At 39.0% G+C, this 27,057-nt stretch overlaps 1 protein-coding gene across 1 annotated transcript in view; it reads right to left on the bottom strand.

The window, feature by feature from the left end:
* Positions 1–27,057, bottom strand: part of OVCH1 (ovochymase 1) — a 93,839-nt gene that overhangs the window by 48,238 nt on the left and 18,544 nt on the right. Inside the window, exons 8-14 of the mRNA XM_010856036.1 lie at positions 25,404–25,478; positions 23,791–23,971; positions 17,050–17,122; positions 16,207–16,402; positions 8,919–9,073; positions 879–1,035; positions 460–561 (exon numbers count right to left, since the gene is read on the bottom strand). Coding sequence (XP_010854338.1) covers positions 460–561; positions 879–1,035; positions 8,919–9,073; positions 16,207–16,402; positions 17,050–17,122; positions 23,791–23,971; positions 25,404–25,478 — 939 coding nt within the window. The remainder of the gene's footprint in view (positions 1–459; positions 562–878; positions 1,036–8,918; positions 9,074–16,206; positions 16,403–17,049; positions 17,123–23,790; positions 23,972–25,403; positions 25,479–27,057) is intronic.

Here is a 27,057-nt window from a genome sequence, read left to right on the forward strand (position 1 = left end):
GGATTTCTTTGGAAGGAATGATGCTAAAGCTGAAACTCCAGTACTTTGGCCACCTCATGCGAAGAGCTGACTCATTGGAAAAGACCCTGATGCTGGGAGGGATTGGGGGCAGGAGGAGAAGGGGACGACAGAGGATGAGATGGCTGGATGGCATCACTGACTCAATGGACGTGAGTCTGGATGAACTCCGGGAGTTGGTGATGGACAGGGAGGCCTGGCGTGCTGCAATTCATGGGGTCGCAAAGAGTTGGACACGACTGAGCGACTGAACTGACTGATGAACTAGAAAAGATCCCTAGACAGTAACAATAAATAACTCTCCTGTCTTTCAACTTAAACTACCAACCAGAATGAAAACAGTTTATGGTATTCCAAAGAAAATTAGTGAATCCAGATAAGCAATGCTTTTTGCTAAATTCTTATTAGTTCTATTAATGGGATAATGTGAACATCTACTACCTGGCCCAGATGCACTGTCTCTTGAGGGTGTGGGTGGTGGCAGTTGTTGTCTTGTTAAGATTTTGCTTTCATTTTTTATCTGGAGTAAAACAGGACCTGCATCTGGGGAGACATGTTAAAAGTAAATAAAGATGAAAGCCTAAGGACAAAATGTTGTCTGTTCTAGAGCAGAGATTTTCAAAAGAGAATGCAAATCTAGGATTAAAGCAGCCTCAGGAAAAGTCAATTTTACCATAACATTGCCGAAGGAAGAAGTTATTCTTATAGAATTTTAATGTATATTTTAATGTATTTAGAAACTAAAATGAAATACTATGTTATTGTCTTTTCTTTTATAATGCTGTTTCTATCACTCTCACCTCTCCCAAGCCCACTCTAAAAACAGAAGAAACTTTTTATAGTATATAAAAAATAGTTACCTTTGATTTTGGATTGAATCCAGTCCAGGAAGACACTCACTCTGGCAAATACACCTGGCTTCCTTGGCTGGGCACAGCCAGCTCCCCAGCTGACAATGCCATAGAGGACAAAGGGACCTTTTTCATGTTTACACACTAACGGTCCACCAGAATCTCCCTGAAACACCAAGAAAACGTGTTCTAAAATTGCTTTAATCAGAACTCCTGCTTTCAATTTTGGAACATGAATAATTAATTTATTAAAAACCTATTTCTTTAATTTTTTTAAAAGATTTATTCCTTGTCATTTGGTATACCTTAGAACACTTAGACATAAATAAATGAAATGGCAAAAGGAAGGAAAGAGGAGACACTACAGCTGGTATTCCAGAAATACAAAGGATTATAAGAGACCACTATGAACACTTATAAACCAAAAATTGGGTAATTTATAAGAAATAAATTCCCAGAAACATGCAACCTACTAACAACAAATTAAGAGGAAAAAGAAAATCACAGTAGACTAATATGAGAAAGGAGAATGAATCAATCATGAAGAATATCATAAAAAAGAAAAGTCCAGGACCAGAAGGCTTTACTAGTGAATTTCATTAAACATTTAAATAAAGAATCCTTGTCAAATTCCTCGCAAAAACTAAAGAGGGGGCAATACTCCAAAAATCATTTTATGAAGTCAGCATTATCCTCATACCAAAGCTAGATAAGAACACTACAGGAAAAGATAATTACAGGCCAATATCCCCAATGAATATAGATGTAAAAATCCCCAGCAAAATACTAATGTACTGAATTCTGCAGTATATTAAATATACTATCAATCACCATAATCAAATGGGATTTATTCCAGGGATGTAAGAGTTTTTCAATATATGCAAATCAACAAATGTGAAAGTTAAAAGTTGTGTCGTCTCAATAGTACAAACAAAACATTTGAAAAATGCAACATTCTTTCACGATTAAAAACTCTCAAGAACTTGGATATAAAGAAAACATAACTCAACATAATAAAAGTAATATATAACAAACCCACACTTAACATCCTACTCAACAGTGAAAGGTTGAAAGCTGTTCCTCTAAAAGCAGGAACAAAAGTACTCATCCTCACCATGCCTATTCAATACAGTCTGAAAATCCTAGTCAGAGCAATCTGGCAAGAAAAAGAAATAAAGGCACCCAAACCAGAAAGGAAGAAGTAAAATTGTTTTTATTTTCAGGTGATATAATCTTTTATACAGAAAATCTTAAAGGCTTCACAAAAAGCTGTTAGAACTTATCAGTGAATACAGTAAAGTTTCAGGATACAAAACAAACATGCAGAAGTCCGTTGTCTCTTGCCTGTAGTCAGTGAGGGGCTGTGCACCTTGCACTAGTTCCCGGTGGGTTCTGCTGGACAAATACTGGGCCAGTGTCATTGAGGGAATCAAACAAGATCTGCTCCACAGGGCTAATGCTACATCTCCCTTTTAAAATTTTGTAGAAATTATAAAAAAAGACAGTGGTATGTGGTGTGATGATCAGCACTAAGTCCTGCGTTTCTCTCAAGGCCACCTGGGCCATGAATGAGAAGGAAATCAAAATGAAATCTGACTAAAATATTACTGCACAGGCCAAGTACATTTAGTATGGCACTGAGTTATGATATAGTTTTACTTTGGTGTGAATTTTGAATTTCAGCTACACCTAGATAGACATAGAATGATAATTAAAATGCTGTACCAACTTATCTAATAAAATTGGCACCCAGCCCCTATTTTGTTGACTATGAGATAGTTTATGTTAATTTTAAGGGTCTGATAGAATACTTCATGTGTATTACGGTGATATTCATATACAGTGTCTCTAAACTTTATTTTCAAAAGCTTAAGGCTCAAATACAAACTTCTTTGAAATAGAAAAAAAGAAATCGTGTCTCTATACACCAATAAAAAACATATTTTAAAAAAATTTCATATATGATAGCATCAGAATAATAAAATATTTCAGAACACATTTAACCAATGAGGCAAAAGATCTCTATACAAAAAACTATCACTTTGATGAAAAAAATTGAAAATTATTTACACAAATAAATGAAAAGATATCCTATGTTCATGGATTGGAAGAATTAATATTGTTAAAGTGTCCATACTACTCAAAACAGTCCATATCAAAATTTTAATGGTGTTTTTCACAGAAATGAAGGGAAAAATCCTAAAACTCACATGGAACCACAAAGACCCCCACACAGTCAAAGCAATCCTGAGAACGGATGAAGTTGGAGGCATCACACTTCCTAATTTTAAAATATATTACAAATTTATAGTAATCAACACAGTATGGTACTGGTGTTAAAACAGATATGTAGACCTAAGGGACAGAATTGTGAGCCTAGGAAAAAACCTTAATTTATATAGGTAACTAATATTTGACAAGGGAACAAAGAGTATTCAGTGAGGAAAGATTAATTTCTTCAGTAAACGGAGTTGGTGAAATTAGATATCCATATGCAGAGAAATAAAACTGAATCCCTGTTTACACCATAAAAAATTAAAGACTTAAACAAACATAAGGCCCCAAAAGGCAGAATTCCTAGAGGAAAACAGGGGAAAAGCTCCTTTGCTTGTGGCATCAGATTTTTGGATATGAAACCAAGAGCACAAGCAAAAGGGGCAAAAATCAGTCAGTGGGATTACATCAAGTTAAAATGCTTCTGCACATCACAAGAAGCAATCAAGATCAAAATGTAACATGTGGAATGGGAGAAAATATTTGCAAACCATATATCTGATATGGGGTTATTATTCAAAATTATAAAATTCATACAAATCAATAACAAAAATCACACAGTTTAAAAATGAGCAGAGGATCTGAATAGACATATTTCCAAAGAAGACGTGCAGATGGCCAATAGGTATATGTAAATGTGCCCAACATCACAAGCATCAGGAAAATGAAAGTCAAAATCACAATGAGATATCATCTCATACCCGTTTAATCATCTGTCATCAAAAAGACAAGAAATAAAGTGTTTGCAAGGATGTGGACAAAAGAGAATCCTATTGCACCACTGGTAGGAATATAAATTGATATATCATTGTGGAAAATAGAACTACTATATTATACAGCAATCCTAGTTTTGGGTATACAGCCAAAGGAAATAAAATTAGGATACTGAAGAGATAACTGCAATTCCATGTTTATTGAAGCTTTATTCACATTAGCCAAGATATGGAAGCAATCCATTTTTCTGTGAAAGGATGAATGGATAAAAAAGATGTTTTGTGTGTGTGTGTGTTATGGATACTTTAAGAGTGCTCAGTTGCTAGGTCATGTCTGACACTCTGTGACCCTGTGGACTATAGCCTGCCAGGTTCCTCTGTCCATGTGATTTTCCAGGCAAGAATACTGGAGTGGGTTGCCATTTCCTCCAGGTGATCTTCTTAACCCAGGGATCAAACCCACATCTTCTGCATTGGAAGGCAAATTCTTTATCACTGAACCACCTGGGAAGCAATATATACATATATACACACATATATATATATATATATATATAAGATATATGTTTATTTGTTATTTATCTATAAGAATACTAAATATTAAGATGGAATATTATTCAGCTATGAGAACAAAGGAAATCCTGCCATTTGTGAGAATATGGATGACCTTGAGAACATGATGTTAAGTGAAAAGTCAGATAGAGAAAGACAATGACTATGTTACATCACATATATGTGAAATCTAAAAAAATTAAACTCACAGAAATGGACTTCTGGCGTGCTGCGATTCATGGGGTTGCAAAGAGTCGGACACGACTGAGTGACTGATCTGATCTGATCTGATCTGAATGACTCAGTGGTAAAGAATCTGCCTGCCAATTCTTTGAGGCATGGGTTTGATCCCTGGGATGGAAAGATCCCCTGGAGAAGGAAATGGCTACTTGCTCAAGTATTCTTGCCTGGGAAATCCCATGAGCAGAGGAACCTGGCAGACCATGGGGCTTTAAAGAGCTGGACATGACTTAGCGACTAGGATCTTATATACACGGTTGCTAAGAGAGTAGATCATAAGTGTTCTCAACACAAGAAGAAATAGTAATTGTGCAAGGTGTGCTCAGTTGCTCAATTTTGTCCGACTCTTTGTGACTCCATGGACTGTGTAGCCTGCTAGGCTCCTCTGCCCATGGAGTTCCTCAGGCTAGAATACTGGACTGGGTTGCCATTTCCTCCTCCAGAGGATCTTCCCAAACCAGGGCTTGAACTCTTGTCTCATGAATCTTCTGGACTGGCAGGTGGATTCTTTACCACTGATCTACCTGGGAAGCCCCTTCACAACACATGTGTATAAAAATCATCACACTGTACATTTTAAATGTATACAGTGTTATATGTCAATTAATCTCAATAAAGCTGAAAATAATCAGACCTTAAAATATAGGATTTGCATTTTTTAAAGACAGCCTTTCTGATTTTTAATCAGTGCTTTATATATATATATACACACAAGTGTATTTAGACCCTAAATTTTTAATTATCTTCTTCTAAAATAAACTGAGCTGATAACACATTTGATATAGCTGTTTATTTTATACAAAGAATTTTACAGTAGATATCCTGAATTGGGAATAGGAGACAGATTCCCTAATTTGTATTGTAGAACAATTAACATTTTCTTTGGGTCTAGTTTTTTTCCCCACATAAGATTATACTTAAGATTTCCTTCCAGTTTGAAAATGGTCTGATGTGTCTTTTATTCACTCATTAATTCAGTACCAACACATACCCAATATAGAATTTTCCAGGCAATTACAAACATGTCACGATACAGAAAAAGTCTGTCTAATTTATCTTCTTTTGTCAGTGCTTATCACAGGGTTTAGTACATAGTAAATCTTTAATAAACAAATGGTGCCTATTAGTTACTTTAAACAGAGAAGGCAATGACACCCCACTCCAGTACTCTTGCCTGGAAAATCCAATGGACGGAGGAGCCTGGTGGGCTGCAGTCCATGGGGTCGCTAAGAGTCAGACACGACTGAACGACTTCACTTTCACTTTTCACTTTCATGCATTGGGGAAGGAAATGGCAACCCACTCCAGTGTTCTTGCCTGGAGAATCCCAGGGATGGGGGAGCCTGGTGGGCTGCCATCTATGGGGTCGCACAGAGTCGAACACTACTGTAGTGACTTAGCAGTAGCAGTAGCAGTTCCTACTGTGGGCTAGCCATTATAGAAAAGAATATAAACAAATTAGATTGTAATGATACCCATAAAAAGGATACTCAGAGTGAATGTTGAGAAAAAAGGAGCTGTATGTTTACACATGCATATATAAATATATATACATATACACACATATAAATATATATGCATACACACATATAAATAAATTACATATTAACTTACATGATAAATATATTACATAATAAATAAATTACATAAAATAAACTACATATTAACACTCAGATGTGACTGTTAAGGGCTTCCCAGGTGGTGCTAGTGGTAAAGAACTTGCCTGCCAATGCAGGAGATGTTAGAGATACAGGTTCCATCCCTTGTTTGGGAAGATTCCCTGGAGGAGGGCACGGCAACCCACTCCAGTATTCTTGCCTGGAGAATCCCATGGACAGAGGAGCCTAGTGGGCTACAGTCCATAGGGTCACACAAAGTTGGACATCACTGAAGCGACTTAGCATGCACATATGTATTATATATATGTATGTATGTGTGTGTGTGTGTGTGTATGAGCATTTGAGCTCATACATGAATAATAGAAGGAGCTGTATTTTTTAAAATCTAGAGAAACAGCATTATATGCACAACTGATATTGGGGCTAAGGGCCCAATTTAGACAAGGATGTGGCAAGTTTGAAGGTCAGAAGGCAAGCAGTGTGGCTGGACTCTAGTAAGCAAGGGGAAAGAAATAAGAAATACATTGGAAAAGTCAGCAAGAACCAGACAAGTATCTACTCTGTGAAGACAGAAATCACTTGATAGGTCGAAGAACCTGAAATTTTTTAAAACAGTCTGAAATATGTGGTGAGCAAAGAATCACAGGATTCCACACTGACTGTCTGAGACTCCCATGTCTCTGCATTTCAACCTTCTGATATTCACCTTCCTGGATAAGAAATTACATTAGCGGGTCCATTACCTCTGAGTATACACAGGAGGGTAAAAACCAATTACCTGACAGATATATTAGAGTCCATTCTGTCAAAGCAAGTTTCTGAAGTTACCCTTTCCGTAATTCAGTATTCTTTGTAAGAGAAAGCTAGCCACACTTGGTCAGAATTTCAGCTCCTGTTTTCCTCTTCTCACATTTGCTATAAATTTGGTCACACTGCAGCCAAAGTGACAGCTGGATGTAGCTGAAGTAAGAATAGGTGCCAAGTGAGATCATGGTATTTGGCTCACCTCTACACAGATCTATTTCCCTCTCTAGTTCTTTTATGATCTCTTGATAGATTAAGGTCTTTCCTTAATGTTAGATGCTATTAAACATGACAGAGACAGCAGAGCTATTTGTAATTTTCTTGATTCAAAATAGAAAAATCATCCTTCAAAAAAGGGAGAAAGAACACATTAATTCAGAATCAGAACACTTTTCTATTTCATTTCTGTAACAGTAATATCCTCTAGCAGAGGGTGTGAAACCCTTCTCATACTCCTCAGACCTTCCAGTCAGTGGCTGGCTCTGTGCCGCAGGGATCCTGCCCTATCCACCCCACCCATGACATAAGCCAGAATATGACCAGAATATGAGAGGTGGCCCCCTGCAGCCCTCCAGCCATCACCTTGGGGAAGCTGCCTCACTCCTCCAAGGGAATAAGTGTACTACATGAGTTTATCACTGCAGGATTCAGTTCAGCCCCCGCTGTGGTGGCTGGCTTAACTGCACATCCTAGACTAGCGGCTTCCCCTTCCCTGTACCACCTCTTCACATTCCTACAGCTGATACTGCACTTCTAGGCAGACTACAACTGAATCCTCCTCTTAGGGTTGGCTTCTGGAGAATGCAAATTAGGACAATATACAACATAAAACAGAATTTGTATAGAACTTGACATCATAAAAGGCTTAACCACAATAAATTTATACTCAAAGTTAAGACGGGTCTTCTTCCTTTTGTCCTCATGTTTTTACATGGAAAGACTTCTACCCAGATTATAGCCCAGTTTTCTCTCTTTAGAGGTGATATCCATTGGTTCATGTTTCCTGATGGTAGGGGCTGGGGTGTACCATCAAAGAGCTACAACTATTCAAGACACATTCTTTTCTTGCCTCTCTAGCCCAGCATGAAAGGAAATACCGATCTGGAGGTATGGGTCTGCCTTCCTTCAGGCAGCTTCCCTCAAATCCAGCCTAGCAGCTAAAGGTAGGGCTATTTCCTGTTGGAAATGCTTCTCGGTTGCATACCTAAGTCACATTTCTCAGTTGGCTATGTGGATATTAAAGCTGGTATTTTGCAATCCTTTTGCACACATCCTGTCTTTTTCTTACTTAATGCTGAACTCGCCAATAGCACGCTTGCCCAGCTGACTTGTAAGTCCATCTGTGTAGCTTTGCACCACTGTAGTATCACTGAAATTCAACTGCTGCTTTCTGACTTATTTTCCATTGCATATGAAAACCATTTTTTCAAAGGTTCTCATTTTCCTCATGATTGTTATATTTTATTCTGTGGTAGAAAATTGTGTGAGTACACAGGAATTTAGTAATAATTTTAAATAATAAAATTTTTATATCACAAGTTGGATACATTAACTGAGAATCCTTATTTGCTCATTGCCCTTTTACCAAAGCCCTAAGCATATCTGAACACATCTCACCAGCAGGTCAGTTGAGTGGTGTTGCCCTCTCCTACCTTCTCATGGGCTCCTCTACGTACCCACTTGCCCTCTGACCGATGCCTGCTTCTGTCTGGCTTTTGAATAGGGGTGTGGTGTGATGCTGTGGGCATGCTTGTCTATGGCTTTGAGAGTGGGTTCTTCTCGTCTATGGAGAATCTCCAGCAGATAACAACTTCCTGTATTCCTTGGAAAAATCAGGATCCTCTCACCTGACCCACATCTTTCCCTCCAGATGCTGCAAAGCCAGCACAGATCATCTTCTCTGAGATTCCTCCTGGATGGGCTGAATAGTAAGTGCGTTCGCAGACCTCTCTTTCTAACACAGGCACTTGAATCTGCTGTAAGCGACTTGCTAGACCACCATCTAAAAAGTAGATTGAGAAAGAGCTTGATTGTGAAGTAAACAGCAGGTTATGTTAAAGAAATATATTTAAGTTCAAGCTTTCTCTACACCATCATTCAGTTTTGCCTAAGTTGATGCAGACTTCTGAATCCAAACACAGCATATTGTGCAGAATATCTTTATTTCCAGATGTGGCATCTTGGGGAAGAAAATCCATTGGCAAGAACAAGACCAAAAGCACTTTTTTTTTCTAGTTTAATTCTGATTTAAATCTTAGTGTTTCAAAGATTGCTACATGTAAGAATTCAGAAAGAGAAATTCAGTAATATATGACTTGGTGTTAGATAATTCATATTATAAATATATGTGACTATATATTTATACATGTACAGTTGACCCTTGAACAACATCGGTTTGAGCTGTACAGGTCCACTTATACTTGGATATGTTTTCAATAGCAGATATAGCAGTACTACATAGCTTGTGGTTGGATGAACCCATGGATGTGGGATTGCAGATATGGAAGGCTGACTATAAATGATACTTGAATTAACCTCCACATTGTTCAAAGGTCAACTGTAAATATTTATGTAAATATATTATAACTATATAACAATAATACATTTATACTACTACTACTACTACTAAGTCGCTTCAGTCGTGTCCGACTGTGTGCGACTCCATAGACGGCAGCCCACCAGGCTCCCCCGTCCCTGGGATTCTCCAGGCAAGAACACTGGAGTGGGTTGCCATTTCCTTTTCCAATGCACGAAAGTGAAAAGTGAAAGGGAAGTTGTATCCGACTTTTAGTGACCCCATGGACTGCAGCCTACCAGGCTCCTTGGCCCATGGGATTCTCCAGGCAAGAGTACTGGAGTGGGGTGCCACTGCCTTCTCCGAATACATTTATAGGATTTCCTAATATAAACCAAAATCATGTTTCTCTTTTTCCTTTATTATCTGCTGCTGCTAAGTCACTTCAGTCATGTCCGACTCTGTGCGACCCCATAGACGGCAGCCCACCAGGCTCCCCTGTCCCTGGGATTCTCCAGGCAAGAGTACTGGAGTGGGGTGCCATTGCCTTCTCCGTCCTTTATTATCACTGGGGCCTAATTTCAACTCCAATTTAAGATAACTTTGATGATGAATACTAAAGAATTTCTTCCCTGGCCTGATCCTCAGGCAGGCCTACGTTAACATGTGTTCTGCATGACTTATTCTATTACTTTAGATTTATGACTCATTTAAAAAAGCTAAGTTTAGTATTTCATAGTTCTGTAACTTTCTGGAAACAATTTTTAAAAAATAAAAAAGGGGGTTCATGTATACATATGGGGCTTCCCCGGTGGCTCAGTGAAAAATCCCCTTGCTGGCAACCCACTCCAGTGTTCTTTCCTGGGAAATCTCATGGACAGAGGACTCTGGAGGGCTACAGTTCATGGGATCACAAAGAGTAGGACACAACTTAGTGACTAAACAACAGCAAATATGTATACATATAGCTGATTCACTTTCCAGTACAGCAGAAACTAAAAAATCATTGTAAGGCGACTATACTCCAATAAACATTTTTTAAAAAATATTAAAATTAATTAAAAATTAATTTACATTTATTGGTTTAGATGGTAAAGAATCTGCCTGCAAGACAGGAGACCTGGTTTCAATCCCTGGGTCTGGAAAATCCCCTGGAGAAGGGAATGGCTACCTACTCCAGTATTACTACCTGGAGAATTTCATGGACAGCATGGACAGAGGAGCCTGGCAGGCCATATGGGGTTTCAAAGAGTTGTACATGACTGAACAACTAGACAAGATGTACAATATTTATGCTTTTTACTCCTAGCTCTTAATACTCACAACATTGTGAGGTGGGCTGTCACACTGATTTCACACCTGAAAAAGCCAGAACTCTGAAGATTTGATCTTTCAGCAACTATGGGATAGAACTAAGAACTAGCCCGGGTCTGACTCTATATCTTACTTTTTTAATGCAATAACCTAATACAAAAATAAATTAATATATTTAAAATCCTCTTTTCAGAGACGATCCCTAAAAGTGCTGTTTTATTAGCACGTCTCAAAATGGAGAACTTGTTCTCTCTCCAAGACTGAAAGACTGAAGTCACCTTTTGTAAAACTTTAACTACCTCTATCACCTGGTGGTCACAGAGTTGGTGAAGGCTGAAGGTTTCAGAGAACAGGCACATTTACTCAAGGGCACTGAGGCCAGCCAGTCCATAAAAAGTTACTGTTTCCTCTATGCAAGGTAGATATTGACCCCTGGGGAGAGAGCAGTAAATTAGGCAGAGATCTGCCTCCAAGAGGCTCCCACTATAAGGGGTGAGATATAGAAAACGAATCTGTAAAATAATGTCAAGTCCCTTTATGTGCAAGGAGATGATAAAACCAGGCAATGAAGAGAGTGAAGAAGGACAGTCCTGCTGCAAGAAAATGGTCTGAGATTTGAGTTGAGGATGGAGTGATGAGAAGAGGCTGTGAGGAGACTGAAATAGGAGTGCTCCAAGGCCAAGGAAACAACGTACAGAGCTTGATAGAGAAAGAAGACACAGTGCCTGAAGGTCAGCCAACAATGGGACAAACGAGGAACAGATGCTGGAGAGGGTTTGGGAGGTCCCATGCAGATTCTTCAGTGCTGCGCTAGGAGGTCAGATTTATTCTTTTTTTCTTAATGAAAACTTATTATTATTATTACCCAAAAGTAAATATTTCCACAACATTCTTAACATTCAGTTTGGGATGGAAATTGTTTCTTATGTAACAAAAAGCCATTCAAGGTTTATCAGCTGAGCCACACTGATTTAAATTCCCTTTTGATATTTATTAGCCATGGAGTCTTAGCAAATGACTTAACTTTCAGGGCCATAACCCCCTCATTTGCAAAACAGGAGGATAAAATCTCCTCATATGGCAGTTGCAAAGATTTTAGAAAAATGCAGTTTGGCTGCAGGTACCACAGTAAACCGAGAAGATGAATGCTGTACAGGGTCAAAGAGTAATTCCCCTCTCCTTCAAGCTCACAGACTTTGCCACTGTTTTGTTTGAAGTATATTTGACTTCCCTTTCATGAATCACAACCTTGTGCTTGGGCAAATAGGAACCCACTCCACTACTGTTGCCTAGAGAACCCCATGGACAGTATGAAAAGGCAAAAAGGTATGACCCTGGAAGATAAGCCCCCCAGGTTGGAAGGTGTCCAGTATGTTACTGGGGAAGAGCCGAGAACAATGACTATTAGCTCCAGAAAGAACAAAGCACCTGGGCTAAAGCGGAAACAATTCTCAGTTGTGGATGTGTCTGGTGGTGAAAGTAAAGTCTGATCCTGTAAAGAATATTGCACAGGAATCCGAAATGTTAGGTTTATGAATCAAGGTATGCTGAATGTGGTCTAGCAGGAGATGGCAAGATTGAACATTAATATCCTAGGAATTAGTAAAGTAAAATGGAAGGGAATGGGAAAATTTAATTCAGATGACCATTATATCTACTAGTGTGGACAAGAATCCCTTAGAAGAAATGAAGCGGCCTTCACAATCCACAGAAGCATCACAAGTGTAGGGTTTGGGTACAATCCCTAAATGATAGAATGCTCTAACCATTCAATATCACAGTAATCTAAGACTATGCCCAACCACTGATGCTGAAGAAATTGAAGTTGACCTATGAAGTTCTGTGAAGACCTACAAGACCTTCTAGAACTAACACCGACAAAAATGTCCTTTTCATCACAGGGGATTAGAATGCAGAAGTAGGAAGACAAGAGATACCTGGAATAACAGGCACATTTGGCCTTGGAGTACAAAATGAAAAAGGACAAAGGCTAACAGAATTTTGTCAAGAGAACACGCTGGTCATAGAAACACCCTTTTCCAACAACCCAAGAGACAACTCTACACATGGATATCACCAGATGGTCAATACTGAAATCAGATTGATTATATTCTTTGCAGCTAAAGATAGAGAAGCTCTACAGTCAGCAAAAACAAGACTTGGAGCTGACTGTGGCTCAGATCATCAGCTCCTAATTGCAAAATTCAGGCTCCAACTGAAAAAAGTAGGGAAAACCACTAGGCCATTCAGGTATGACCTAAATAAAATCTCTTCTGATTATACTGTGGAGGGGATAAATAGATTCAAGGGATTAGATCTGGTAGGCAGAGTGCATAAAGAATTATGGATGGAGGTTCATAGCATTGTACAGCAGGCGGTGATCAAAACCATCCCCTCAAAAAAGAAATACAAAAAGGCAAAGTGGTTGTCTCAGGAGGCTTTACAAATTTTTAAGGAAAGAAGATAGGTGAAGGGCAAGAGAGAAAGGGAAAAATATACACTGAACTGAAAGCAGAGTTCTAGAGAATAGCAATGAGAGATAAAAGGCCTTCTTAAATGAACAATGAAAAGAATTAGAGGAAAAAAACAGAATGGGAAAGACTAGAGATTTCTTCAAGAAAATTGGAGATATTGAGGGAACACTTTATGCAAGGATGGGCATAATAAAGGTCAGAAACAGTAAGGACCTAACAGAAGCAGAAGAGATTAAGAAGATGTGCAAGAATACATAGAAGAACTATACAAAAAAAAGGTCTTAATGACCCAGATAACCATGATGGTGTGGTCACTCACTACATACTCACCACATATGGACATACGGAAGTGTGAAGTCAAGAGGGCCTTAGGAAGCATTTCTACAAAAAAACCAAACCAAACCAAACCAGAACAAAAAAACTAGTGGAGGTGACAGAATTCCAGTTAAGCTATTTCAAATCCTAAAATATGATGCTATTAAAGTGTTGTACTCAATATGTCAGCAAATTTGGAAAACCCAGGAGTGGCCACAAGACTGGAAAATGTCAGTTTTTATTCCAATTCCAATGAAGGGCAATGCCAAAGAATGTTCAAACTATTGTACAGTTGTGCTCATTTCACATGCTAGCAAGGTCATGCTCAAGATCCTTCTAGCTAGGCTTCAGCAGCGTGTGAACTGAGAACTTCCAGGTGCACAAGCTGGGTTTCAAAGAGACAGAGGAACCAGAGATCAAATTGCCAACATTCGTTGGTTCATAAAGAAAGCAAGGGAATTCCAGAAAAACATCTACTTCTGCTTCATTGACTATGCTAAAAGGCCTTTGACTGTGCGGATCACAGCAAACTGTGTATATCTTAGAGATGGGAATACCAAACCACCTTACCTATCACCTGAGAGACCTGTATGCAGGACCAGAAGCAATAGTTGGAACCACACATGGAACAACTGACTGGTTCGAAATTGTGTAAGGAGTATGACAAGACCATATATTCTTACCTTGCTTATTCAACTTCTATGCAGAGTACATCATGCGAAATGCCAGGCTGGCTGAATCACAAGCTGGATTCAAGACTGCTGGGAGAAATATCAACAGTCTCTGATATGCAAATGACACCACTTTAATGGCAGAAGGTGATAAGGAACTAAAGAGCCTCTTCATGAGGGTGAAAGAGAAGAGTGAAAAAGCTGGCTTGAAAATCAACATTCAAAAAAAACTAAGATCATGGCATCAGTCCCATCACTTCATGGTAAATTGATGGGGAAAAACTGGAAACAGTGGCAGATTTTATTTTCTTGGGCTCCAAAATCACTGCAGACAGTGACTGTAGCCATGAAATGAAAAGACACTTATTCCTTGGAAAAAAAGTTATAACAAACCTAGACAGCATAATAAAAAGTGGAGACATCACTTTGCTGACAAAGTTCCATCTAGTCAAAGCTATGGTTTTTCCAGTAGTCATGTATGGATGTGAGAGTTGGACCGTAAAGAAGGCTGAACAGTGAAGAACTGATGCTTTCAAACTGATGCTAGTTTTCCCTTGGACTGCAAAGAGATCAAACTAGACAATCCTAAAGGAAATCAACCTTGAATATTCTTTGGAAGGACTGATGCTGAAGCTTAAGCTCCAATACTTTGGCCACGTGATACGAAGAGCCGACTCATTGGAAAAGACCCTGATGCTGGGAAAGACTGACGGCAAAAGGAGAAGGAGGATGCAGAAGACGAGATGGTTAGAGAGCGTTACCGACTCAATGCATATGAATTTGAGCAAAGTCCAAGAGACAGTGGAGGACAGAGGAGCCTGGTGTGCTGCATTCCATGTGGTTGCAGTCAGAAATAACTTAGCAACTGAACAACAGCAACAATATCTAATTTACATAGTCGTCTTAGTTTCTGCTATATAGCAAAGTGATACAGTTTTACATATACACACACACACATATATACTTTTTCAGATTTTTTTCCATTACAGATTATTATAAGATATTGAATATAGTTTCCTATGCTATACAGTAGGACATTGTTGTTTATCTATTTTATATATAGTAGTATGTACATGTTAATCCCAAACTCCTAATTTATCCCTCTCTTCCCCTTACCCCTTTGGTAACCATATGTTTATCTTCAGCATCTACAAGCTTACAGAGTTTAAATGACATAGACAGAAGGAAAATATAAGAGAAAATAACTTTATACACTGCAAATAAGCAGAACAACATCAACTCATTCAGGTCTTTTGGTATTTCACTATGGCTTTAAGAACTATAGAATCTAGCCCAGGCCTCATCAGATTCCAGTCCGCAGGCCAAATCCATGTCAGCCCCTACTACCAGCTCCCGATACCAACTCTGAGTCTATTTATTACAATCCATGAATTAATTATGGTTTGTACATTTTTAAATGGTTGAAAAGATAATCCAAAAAAAAGAATACCATTTTGTGACAAGATTATTGCATAAAATTTCAATTTCATGGAGAAATTCCATTGGAACACAGCCACATCCATTCTGTAACATATTGTCTAAGGCTGCTTTGTGGTACAACAGCAGATTTGAATAGCTGTGACAGAGACCATATGGCCTACAAGGGATAAGATACTTCTATCTGGCCTTTCACAGATCTAGCCTACCTATGATTAAGGCATCCTGATGGAAAAATTATAAAATAGTTCATTCTCTACTCTGATGAACTATTACAGTTAAATAAACCATGGTTCCTGTCTTTCAGAAGGAAGAAGGGCTAAAGCAGATACCGTTTGATATCGTTTCCATGCCATGTTCTCGAAACTGTCAATCAGTAGTGATGTTCATGCAAAAGTAAAAGGTTTACCTTTATTAGCACTTCCCCAGCCAGTCACAACACAAATCTCAGAAGAAAACAGAGGCTCCAAGCTGTGTGGAAGACATACTGGCCTCACCACTGAGTTGAATTCTAGGGCAGAGCTCAGTTGGATCAAGGCGATATCAGAGTCATAGCTCAGTGAGTTGAAGTCCTCATGCATCACGATGTGTTTTGCCCTTCTCACCTGCATCATGAGCAAGCAAGAAATTACAAGGCAGAGTCAATGATTCAAACAAATTCCTTGTATACTGGTCCAAAATCATCCTAAATCTCTGCATTTCCACACGTCACCCAATGAAGGTAACTTTGTACTAACTTTAGAAGGGAAATCTTTGTTAATAATTTGCAGGAATCCATGAAGCACTTTCTGAGGAATGGAGGTCCTGGGAAAATTAGACTCTCTGGACCTGTGTACATGGACCTCAGTTTGCACTTCCTGACTCACTTCCCCTGATTCTCAGATTAAATGTGATCTCAAATTCTATCTTTAAATGTTGGTATAAATGATAAGTGTAAGAGGGCATTAGGAAAGTAGTAACTAATCTCATGTTTTAGATAAATGTATTCCCTGAAAGTGAAAGTCGCTCAGTCATGTCTGACTTTTTGCGACCTCATGGATTACACAGTCCAAGGAATTCTCCAGGCCAGAACACAGGAGTGGGTAGCCTTTCCCGTCTCCAGGGTATCTTCCCAATCCAGGGATCGAACCCAGGTCTCCTGAGTTGCAGGCAGATTCCTTACCAGCTGAGCCACAAGGGAAGCCCAAATGTATTCCCTGGCATGTTGACAATTTAGGGAACAGGCAGAATGACCTTTAAAAACATTTCTCACCTGCTCAGTTGATTCCATCAAGGTTCTGTCATGGTCTCCAGCAACAATGGTCCAGAAGAGTGGATTGTTTTTCCTGGAGGAGGAACAACAAAAGTTTGATATGAAAACACATTTTTCACCATTTGGTCTAACACTATAACATCCACTGTTCAGTCCAGCCAGGGGCCACCCACTACCTTGTCTGGAATCTTTATGTAACCAGAGAAGCTGCACCATGCCTTCTGATCTATCTGAGGACAAGTTCCTAATTGTCTATCTTGCCCCCTTCTTTTGTCCATAAAATGTTTCTGGAGCATTTATCAAATATCACCAGTTTATTTTTAAGTTGAGAAGGAAAAAAGAAACCTAGAGCTTATTTTAATTTCATAGTGACATTAGGAATACATGAAGAAAATTACATTTCTAATGAGATCTATGCTTTACTGTTAAAAATATTCAAATACTATATTATAGGAATATATCTTTTAAATTATCATCTTTTATAAAATAATCAGAATTTATGAAACTAAGACCAATTTATCAATTCCTAAACAGGTAAAATTCACATCTGATATCAGAGATTAGGACACTGACTACTTTTAAAGGGGAGAGGGCATAAAGGGGACCCCTAGGTACTGGCACCATTTCCTTTCTTGGTCTGGGTGCTAGTTACATGGTTATTTGCTTTGTATAAATTCCTCTAACTATTAATGTTTTGCACACATTTAATATACTTCAAAAAAAGTTTAAAAATTTGAATCTACATCCATTAATTTGCCACATCAAGATCTCCAGCTGAAAAAATATCCAAGGAAAGAGTCCCTCAATTGCCACAAATATATTGTCACTGATTCTTCATTTTTCAAAACTGTCTTTTCAGTAAAAGTAAAGTTACGAAAAGTATTTCTTCAATACATTTAGTCAAAGAAGTTTCTTAATACAGGTAGGCATGTTCTCTCTAATCATAACCATGCTCATTTCAGTTCCTTGCATGATGAGTCTGACTCACTGATGTGTTTAAGTGTGCCTTTATTAAGGGAGCCAACTCAAGTAAAGTGCCTGGTAAGTATACGGAGATAGTAATGACTCCATAATGGTAGCCATTATCATTGTTATTATCTGTCATGCACTCTAATGGAAGGATCAACTTTATTTTCAAAGTCACTCTCTAAATCATTACTTGGTAGTAAAGAAACATATTTCTTAAAGCTGTTACTAAGGCTGCTGCCCTAGAATCATACCCCTGCCCCTCCCTTGGATGGAAACCAATTGCTCTTATCTAAGTTTTGGAAGGAAGCTGCAAAGAGAAAAACAAGAACTGGTTAACCCTAGAAAGGGCTTCTCTGGTGGCTCAGTGATAAGTGACCCGCCTGCTGGTACATGGGACTTGGTTTCTATCCGTAGTCCAAGAAGATCTCACAAGCTATGGAGCAACTAAGCCCATGCGCCACAACTATTGAGCCTGCACTTTAGAGCCTGGGAGCCACAGCTACTGAAGCCTGAGAGCCCTACAGCCTGAGCTCGGCAACAAGAGAAGCCTCCACGATGAAGAATCTGCATACTGCAATGAAAAGTAACTGCTGCTTGCCATAACTAGAGAAAAGCCCACACAACAGAAGATCCAGCACAGCCAAAAATAAATGGATAAAGAAATAAACAAACGAGTGCAGGTGTGCTAAGTTGCTTCAGTGATGTCAGACTCTTGTGACCCCATGGACTGTAGCCCCCCAGATTCTTCTGTCCATGGGATTCTCCAGGCAAGAATACTGGAGTAGGTAGCTATGCCCTCCTCCAGGGGATCTTCCTGACCCAAGGATGGAACCCACACATCTCACGTCTCTTACATCTCCTGCATTGGTAGGTGGGTTCTTTAACACTAGCATCACCTGAGAAGCCCCAATAAATAAATATTTTAAAAGGCAGCTTCTAAGAAAATAAAGGTCGCTGAAACTGGAAAAAAATCCACTGATTTAGGTTTGAGACAGATTCCAATGTACAACTGCAAAGTGAGTTTATTCCCCTAAATTAAGTTTATTTTTTAAACTTTTTATTTTATATCAGAGTATAGTCGATAAACAGTGTTGTGAGAATTTTGGGTGGACAGCAAAGTGACTCAGATATACATGCATCCAGTCATTCTCCTCCAAACTCCCCTCCTATCCAGGCTGCCACATAACATTGAGAAGAGTTCTCTGTGCTATACATTAGGACCTAAAACCCCACACAAGCATGAAGAAGAGTGTGGAGTCAACAAAAGGAGAACATGCCAGGTTTTCCCTAAAAATAGGACAACAGTACCCAGCAACTTGTTAGAAATAAAGATTCTCTGGCTCCACACCAGACTTTAAGTAAGAAACCTTCCAGACAAGTCTGGTATTTGCTAGAGCTAATACTAAGGGTAACCAGTGCTAGAGACGGTAGCACATGGGGTGTAGTACAATGTTGCTGTCGGTTGTCCTTATCGCCTTTTGTAGCAATGTCAGCCAGCCTGGCACGTGGGACCTTCAGCAAAAATGTCTATCTCAGCTCCCAGATTTTGTACATTTCCCCAACTGGCTCATTCCATGCAGTAAACTTGCCTTCCCAATGGATTTGGGTACGCCCCTTCAATGGAGGCTGGAGCCCTGGATGTCCATAAGATTGATGAGGATGAGACAAGGAGAAGTAAGTTCTTGAAGGAATCAGCTGAAGGATTCCCAAAGACAAGGCATGAGTGAACATACTAATTCTTCACACTAGCATCCCAAATGATTCTGGGTAAAGATATACACAGTTCCAACTTCAAAAAAGATATTTCTCTGGTCAAGTAAATTAAACAACTATAAAAGTTAAAGAAAAAATGAGGTAACCTTTTCCACATCAAATAAGTGTAAGGCACAATATTTTGTGTAAAAATTATAAAACCCTACATAAAATATATATGTATAAACATTAATGTAAAATCAGATAATTAAAACATTCTTAATATTGATTACTTCTAGAAAGGAGGAATGGATTAGAGAAATGGAGAGGGTAGTTTAGATTTTACTTGATAACTTTATTTGAACTGCCTTTTTAAAAACAAGCAATACTACTACTTTAGCAAAATTTTACAAAGAAAACAAGAAGGGCCACTAAAATTACATACAAATCTTTTTGTGGTTAACTTAAATGGTTCACAAACATTTATAGCTGACTGTGTTTATTAATCGGAGAAGGCAATGGCACCCCACTCCAGTACTCTTGCCTGGAAAATCCCATGGACAGAGGAGCCTGGTAGGCTGCAATCTATGGGGTCGCTAAGAGTCAGACACGACTGAGCGGCTTCACTTTCACTTTTCACTTTCATGCATTGGGGAAGGAAATGGCAACCCACTCCAGTGTCCTTGCCTGGAGAATCCCAGGGATGGGGGAGCCTGGTGGGCTTCCGTCTATGGGGTCGCACAGAGTCAGACACGACTGAAGCGACTTAGCAGCAGCAGCAGTGTTTATTAATCTCAGCTGACTCATCAAGTTGACTAGTTCACCTTGTAAAGAATGGTTTGGTGTGGTCTGTATCTTGCTGCAAGGAATCATAGTCTATGACATAAATTCAAGAATAAACTATTTGACAAGGGAGTCTGACAAAGCTTCTTCTGTGCCTCTGGCATCAGTACTAATAGCTGGTTTCTCCAATACTTTAATTTCCATTAATTAGTCAGCTGTGATTGAGGCTTTTCCACGGTACATAAAAATGCACTTTGATAGAATTCTTATAAAATGAATTTCTCCAAGGGCCGGGGGGTGCTAGAATGAACCATGTGGTTGAGTTGGAAATATCTGTATGATCTCATGTTTACCTTAATATAGGTATAGACAGAAAAACAGGTTTATGTAAGTGAGTTAGTATGCCTTCTTACATTTTCTAGCTCTGTTAGCTAAGAGGGGCTATAAGCAATAACAACACCCTAGTAGCAACTGGGATGCTCAGCACCCAGATTTTAACTTCTTGTGCAGCTTATGGGAGAAATGGCTGCTTCTAAGACTGAGAGGGGATACATAAGATGAACTTGGAGTATCTTTGTCCCAAAAGGGTGGTGGCATATCAAAAAGACAAGAACTTACAGTGGTCAAAACTGGAAAACTCACCCTGAAAAAACTCACAGGGATCAAAGCTGGAGCAATTCAAGCAACAAAATAAATATGTAGTATTTACAAAAAACAAATGTCCTCCTGCCCATACTGGTTTAGTACACAATTTAATAAGTAAAAGGAAAGTGAAAGTTGCTCAGTTGTGTCCGACTCTTTGTAATCCCATAGACTATACATTCCATAGAATTCTCCAGGCCAGAATACTGGAGTGGGTAGCCTTTCTCTTCTCCAGGGGGATCTTCCCAATCCAGGGGTCGAACCCAGGTCTTCTGCATTGCAGGTGAATTCTTTACCAGCTGAGCCACCAGGGAAGCCCAAGAATACTGGAGTGGGTAGCCTATCCCTTTTCCAGGCGATCTTCCCGACCCAAGAATCAAACTGGGGTCTCCTGCATTGCAGGTGGATTCTTTACCAACTGAGCCACTAGGGAAGCCCCAATAAAAGGAAGAGAAGAGGTAAATCTCCCATACAGAATAACTTTAATTTATGGAGAAAACTCTGCACTCAAGATGATAGAGCTTAATGCCCAACTGCTTGAGTGTGGGCTACCCTTAGCCACTTGCTTGCAAAGAATAGGTAAGAATGGGAGGAAGATGGAACTTAACAGTGGAGACACCTGGCAAATACCAGGTTAACATCATCAGTGAGAAATCATGCTGGTAGCATGTACCCTTCATATAATGTGATAAAAAAGGACATGTCCCTCTGTGGATTTCCTGTGGAGTCCCAGAAAAACCATGAGAAAAATATCTGATGAACTCAAACTGAGGTACCTTCTACAAAAAACCAGATGAGTACTCCTAAATACCGCCAAGACCATTAAAAACAAGGTCTGTGAGACTCAGAGCCAAGAGGAGCCTAAGGAAAAAGGACAACTAAATGTAACTTGGTGTTCCAAATGGCAGAGGGAACGACTACACAGACCTTGAGATAGGAACAAGCACAGCATGTTTGAGAAAAGAGGTGAGCTTGTTGGGGACAAGCAAGAAAGGGTCAAGATGGACTCATGGACAGGGCGTGGTTCTGGACTTTGTACATTGGAATCATTTGGGGAGTATATATTTATTTAGAAGAATAATTGATATACAGTGTTGTGTTAATTTCTGATGTACAGCAAGGTGATTCAGTTATAAATATACATGTATTTTAAAAAATATTCCTTTCCACTATGATTTATCATAGGATACTGATATATATATATAACAGAGAATACAGTTCTCTGTGCTACACAGTAGGATCTTGTTGTTAATCCTGGGGTGTATATAAATATACAGTGTCCAGAACCTGCCTACAAGTGTGATCAACTTAATCAGTCTGTATTGAAAAAGAATTAATTATAGTTATACACATCCACATGATAATCCATATGATATGCTATAAAGATAAAAGCATATCACAGAGGAATATAAACTGTAATTGTTTTACATTAATACAGGGAAAATAAGACAACATACTGGTTTTAGGAATTCACAGATGTTAAAACCACTCCTCAAAAAGCAAAGACATTATAAATGCAAAATTTAGCATAATGTTTACTTCTCTGGGAGGGGCACTGAGAGGGCTTGCTAGTGTAAAGATCCTTCTTACACTAAATAGTAGGGCCATTCTTTAGACTACATGTTTATATTTTGTATATTTTTTCACATCATGGCATAGTTTACAATTAAAAAACATTGAAGCTCAGTGATCAAGGTGGTGAATTACCCTACTGTGTTCTCCACTGTCGTGGTCCCACTTTAAGAGGAATGACACTAAACCAATCCAGGATATAGAGTGCTGCATGATGAGGGCTGTGGAGTCACAAATACTAGAACAGTAAGCATTCAGCGTAAAGATTAAGGGCAATGTGAGAGGGATCTTCAAGTCTAGGAAGGATGATTACATGCAAGTAGAAAGAGACTGAGTTCTTGTTTTCTGGAACTGCAGTAAATTTAGATTAATAAATTATTGCTATAGAGAAGCAGACTTGGGCTCAACATAATAATCAAAGATGCCTGTAAATGGGATGAACAATTTCAAGATTTGATTTGCTTTTCTTCACTGACTTTGTTTAAAAAGAGGCTAGATGGACATGGGTCAGAAACACTGAAAGGAAGATTCATGCTTTAGAATCAGCCTGCATGGTTTTAGGAGTTACACAATTATATTTATGTTCTAGGTATGATACAAAAAAGGCTTCCCTGGTAACTCAGTGGTAAAGAAGCCACCTGCCAATGCAGGTTCGAGCCCTGGGTCTGGAAGATCCCCTGGAGAAGGAAATGGCAACCCACTTTAGTATTTTTGTCTGGGAAATCCCTTGGACAGAGGAACCTGGCAGGCTACAGTCCATGAGGTCTCAAAAGAGTCAGACACAACTTAGTGACTAAAACAACAAACAACATGATTATTGTTGTTCAGTTACCAAGTCAGGCTCCTCAGTCCTTCACTGTCTCCCAGAGTTTGCTCAAATTCATGTCTATTGAGTTGGTGATGCTACCTAACCATCTCATTCCCTGCTGCCCTCTTCACCATTTGCCTTCAGTCTTTCCCAGCATCAGGGTCTTTTCCAGTGAGTTGGTTCTTCATATCAGGTGGCCAAGGAATTGGAGTTTCAGCTTCAGCAAACAACATGGTACATAAATACATTAATAAAATATCATCAGCCTCACTCACGATTGCACACAATGCGCTGCAGTCAGAATCCAAATCGAGTTGATGATGGCACCTCCACACTGGTGATTGCCGAGAAACCTCAAACCCACCTGCCATGGCCAACAGTGGGGGCAGGCTTCTACTCCTCCTGCAATTCTTCTAGAAAGCCACTGGGGACTAAACGGAGGGATGCCACAGAAACCTACAGCAAAAGAGATCAAACTAATGACCCATTCAACTGAAATAATTAAGAACACACCCCTCCCCAATATGTCTTGCCATAGTCAACAGTGGAAATTGGAGAAGGAAATGGCAACCCACTCCAGTACTCTTGCCTACAAAATTCCATGGATGGAGGAGCCTACTGGGCTACAGTCCATGGGGTCACAAAGAGTTGGACACAACTGGGTGACTTCACAACAACTTCACAACTAGTCAACAGTAGCAATTCCCAAACACCAGATGAGTTTCAAGAAGATGCAGATTCCTAAGACCCATCTCTGAAGAATCGGATTTTAAAAGCTTGCCTAGGTGACTCTGCTAACCAGTTAGGTTTTATAGGTACTGGTCTACAGAATTATGGGCTTCCCTAGTGGCTCAGTGGTAAAGAATCCACCTGCCAATGCAGGAAGATCCTCTGGAGAAGGAAATGGAAACCCATTCCAGTATTCCAAGGAAAACCCCATGGAGAGAGGAGCCTGGAGGGCTACAGTCCATGGGGTTGCAAAGAGTCTGACTTAGTAACTGAACAACAATAACTATAGAATTGTATTTATTCATTCATTTAACAAATACTTAATTAGTACTTGGTGTTATCAGGCACTGCTCTAGACATTGGTGATGTATCAGTGAATAGAACAGACAAAAATCCTGGCCCTCATGATCTTACATTCTAGTAGGAAAATTCTGTTTGTTAGTAAAGGGTATGTGGTTCTTTATTATATGTTCTTATTTTATGTCTCTTTCTCATTGTTTGAAACCATTTACCAATCCCCAGACATGCCAAATTTGCTTAGACATCCAAATGCCATTCTCTTGTCTAGAATACTGCTGTATACTGTCTTCCCCATGAAGCCTTCTCTGACTCCCCTTCAAGAAGCAGACATCTTTCCTTCTTTACAGCTCCCTGTGCAACTTTCTATTACAAATCATCAACTATAATATATATAATACATGCATACAGAGCAATGAAAGATCATAATATTTAACATAACACTTAAGGTTATAATGAAATTAAAAATTAAAAGTGTGTTAAAAAACAAAACCAAAAAAACCTTTGCTTTCTCCCTTTGCCCTTAAATGCAAAATCATATTACAGAATCTGGAAAGATATTTTAAATATGAAATTTGCATATGAATAGATGAGGAAAAAAGATTGCTCTCTGTACCTCTTTCTTCCTATCTTTTTTTTTTTATCTTTCTTCCTATCTTAAAGCTTAATTCTTCTTCCCTCTATTTATGGAGTCCATGCAAAAACCTAAAAAGAATTCTAAAAATTTCATAAGCCTAAATATAAAACCCATTCTTCCTCACTGCAAAGTATTATCAAAGTAAGATGAGGCTTTTGAAAAGAGATATCTAGTTAAAGAAGAAAGAAGATTAAATAGATCATAATCACATGGCTATCAACTCACCATATGGAATAACTTTTGCAGAAGATCTAGGATTGGTTTTGGGAAATGATGTTGATCCAATTTTGTTTAAAGAGTCTGTAGAGAAAAAAAAATAATTCAAAGTATTTACAGTAGCCTAAACTAGCTGAGTCACTTGCTTATGCTGGTCAATCATAAAACCACTCTTAAGTTGCATACCCTTTAATATTCCTGTTGTTTTCTAAACATTACCTCCTTCTTTGGCCTCATGACATTACTCTTTTTTAAAATATATATATATCTATGGTCATCTATTCCCAATCTCAGTCTTTTTTTCAGGGTCTATTCTTTATTCTGAAAAATATTCCATGAAAGTACTGTACATAGCTTTATTTGTATTCATTTACATATATATGACTTCCAAATGTCTCTCTTCAATCTAAATCTCCTTCCTGAATTCTAGATCTTGACTAGATCTAGAATTACAAATTCTAGGACTGCTGGATATGTCCATCTTGATCTCTCACAATCTCATAAAAGTCCGGGTATCTCAAACAGAATCCATTGATTTTAACAGTCAAGATGGTCTTGCAATGCTTCCCTGTATCATTTAATGACTCTACCATCCACCCAGCCACTCAAGCTAGAATCCTGAAAATCATGCTGGAAATTTTCTTCATATACCTCCTCCCCTACAACATAACCAATCAAGCAATGTCAGAATAAACTCTTACAATGACTTGCTCACACTCTCCTCCAAGTGAGTTTACCCCTAACCTTGATTGCCATCTTCTATGTTACCGCTAGGGTTTGAACTTTGGCTCTACCTCATGCCAGCTATGCATCTTTGGGAAAGTTACTGAACTCCTCTAAGCCTCTATTCCCTCATCTGTGAAAAGCAGAAGAGTATACAAACCTTTTAGGTTTATTCTGAGGAATAAAGTAATACTGTATGTGAAGTGGTTAGTCCATACCTGGTACAGAGTAAATAATCAATAAATATTAACTAGACATCCTATGTGACTGGTGGTGGAAGTAAAGTCCAATGCTGTAAAGAACAATATTACATAGGAACCTGCAATGTTAGGTCCATGCTGTCACTTCAGTCGTGTCTGACTCTGTGTGACCCCATAGACGGCAACCCACCAGGCTCCCCCGTCTCTGGTATTCTCCAGGCAAGAACACTGGAGTGGGTTGCCATTTCCTTCTCCAATGCATGAAAGTGAAAAGTGAAAGTGAAGACACTCAGTCATATCCGACTTTTAGTGACCCCATGGACTGTAGCCTGCCAGGCTCCTCCATCCATGAGATTTTCCAGGCAAAAGTACTGGAGTGGGGTGCCATTTCCTCCTCCGGTTAGGTCCATGAATCAAGGTAAATTGGAAGTGGTCAAACAGGAGATGGCAAGAGTGAACATAGACATTTTAGGAATCTGTGAACTAAATGGACTGGAATGGGCAAATTTAATTCAGATGACCATTATATCTACTATTGTGGGCAAGAATCCCTTAGAAGAAATGGAGTAGCCCTCATAGTCAACAAAAGAGTCCAAAATGCAGTTCTTGGGTGCAATCTCAAAAATGACAGAATAATCTCTGTTCGTTTCCAAGGAAAACCATTCAAATCACAGTAATCCAACTCTATGCCCCAACTGGTAATGCTGAAGAAGGTGACGTTGAATGGTTCTGTGAAAACC

This window comes from Bison bison, unplaced genomic scaffold (genome assembly GCF_000754665.1).
Source record: "Bison bison bison isolate TAMUID 2011002044 unplaced genomic scaffold, Bison_UMD1.0 scf7180017864370, whole genome shotgun sequence".
NCBI classification, from domain to species: Eukaryota; Metazoa; Chordata; class Mammalia; order Artiodactyla; family Bovidae; genus Bison; species Bison bison.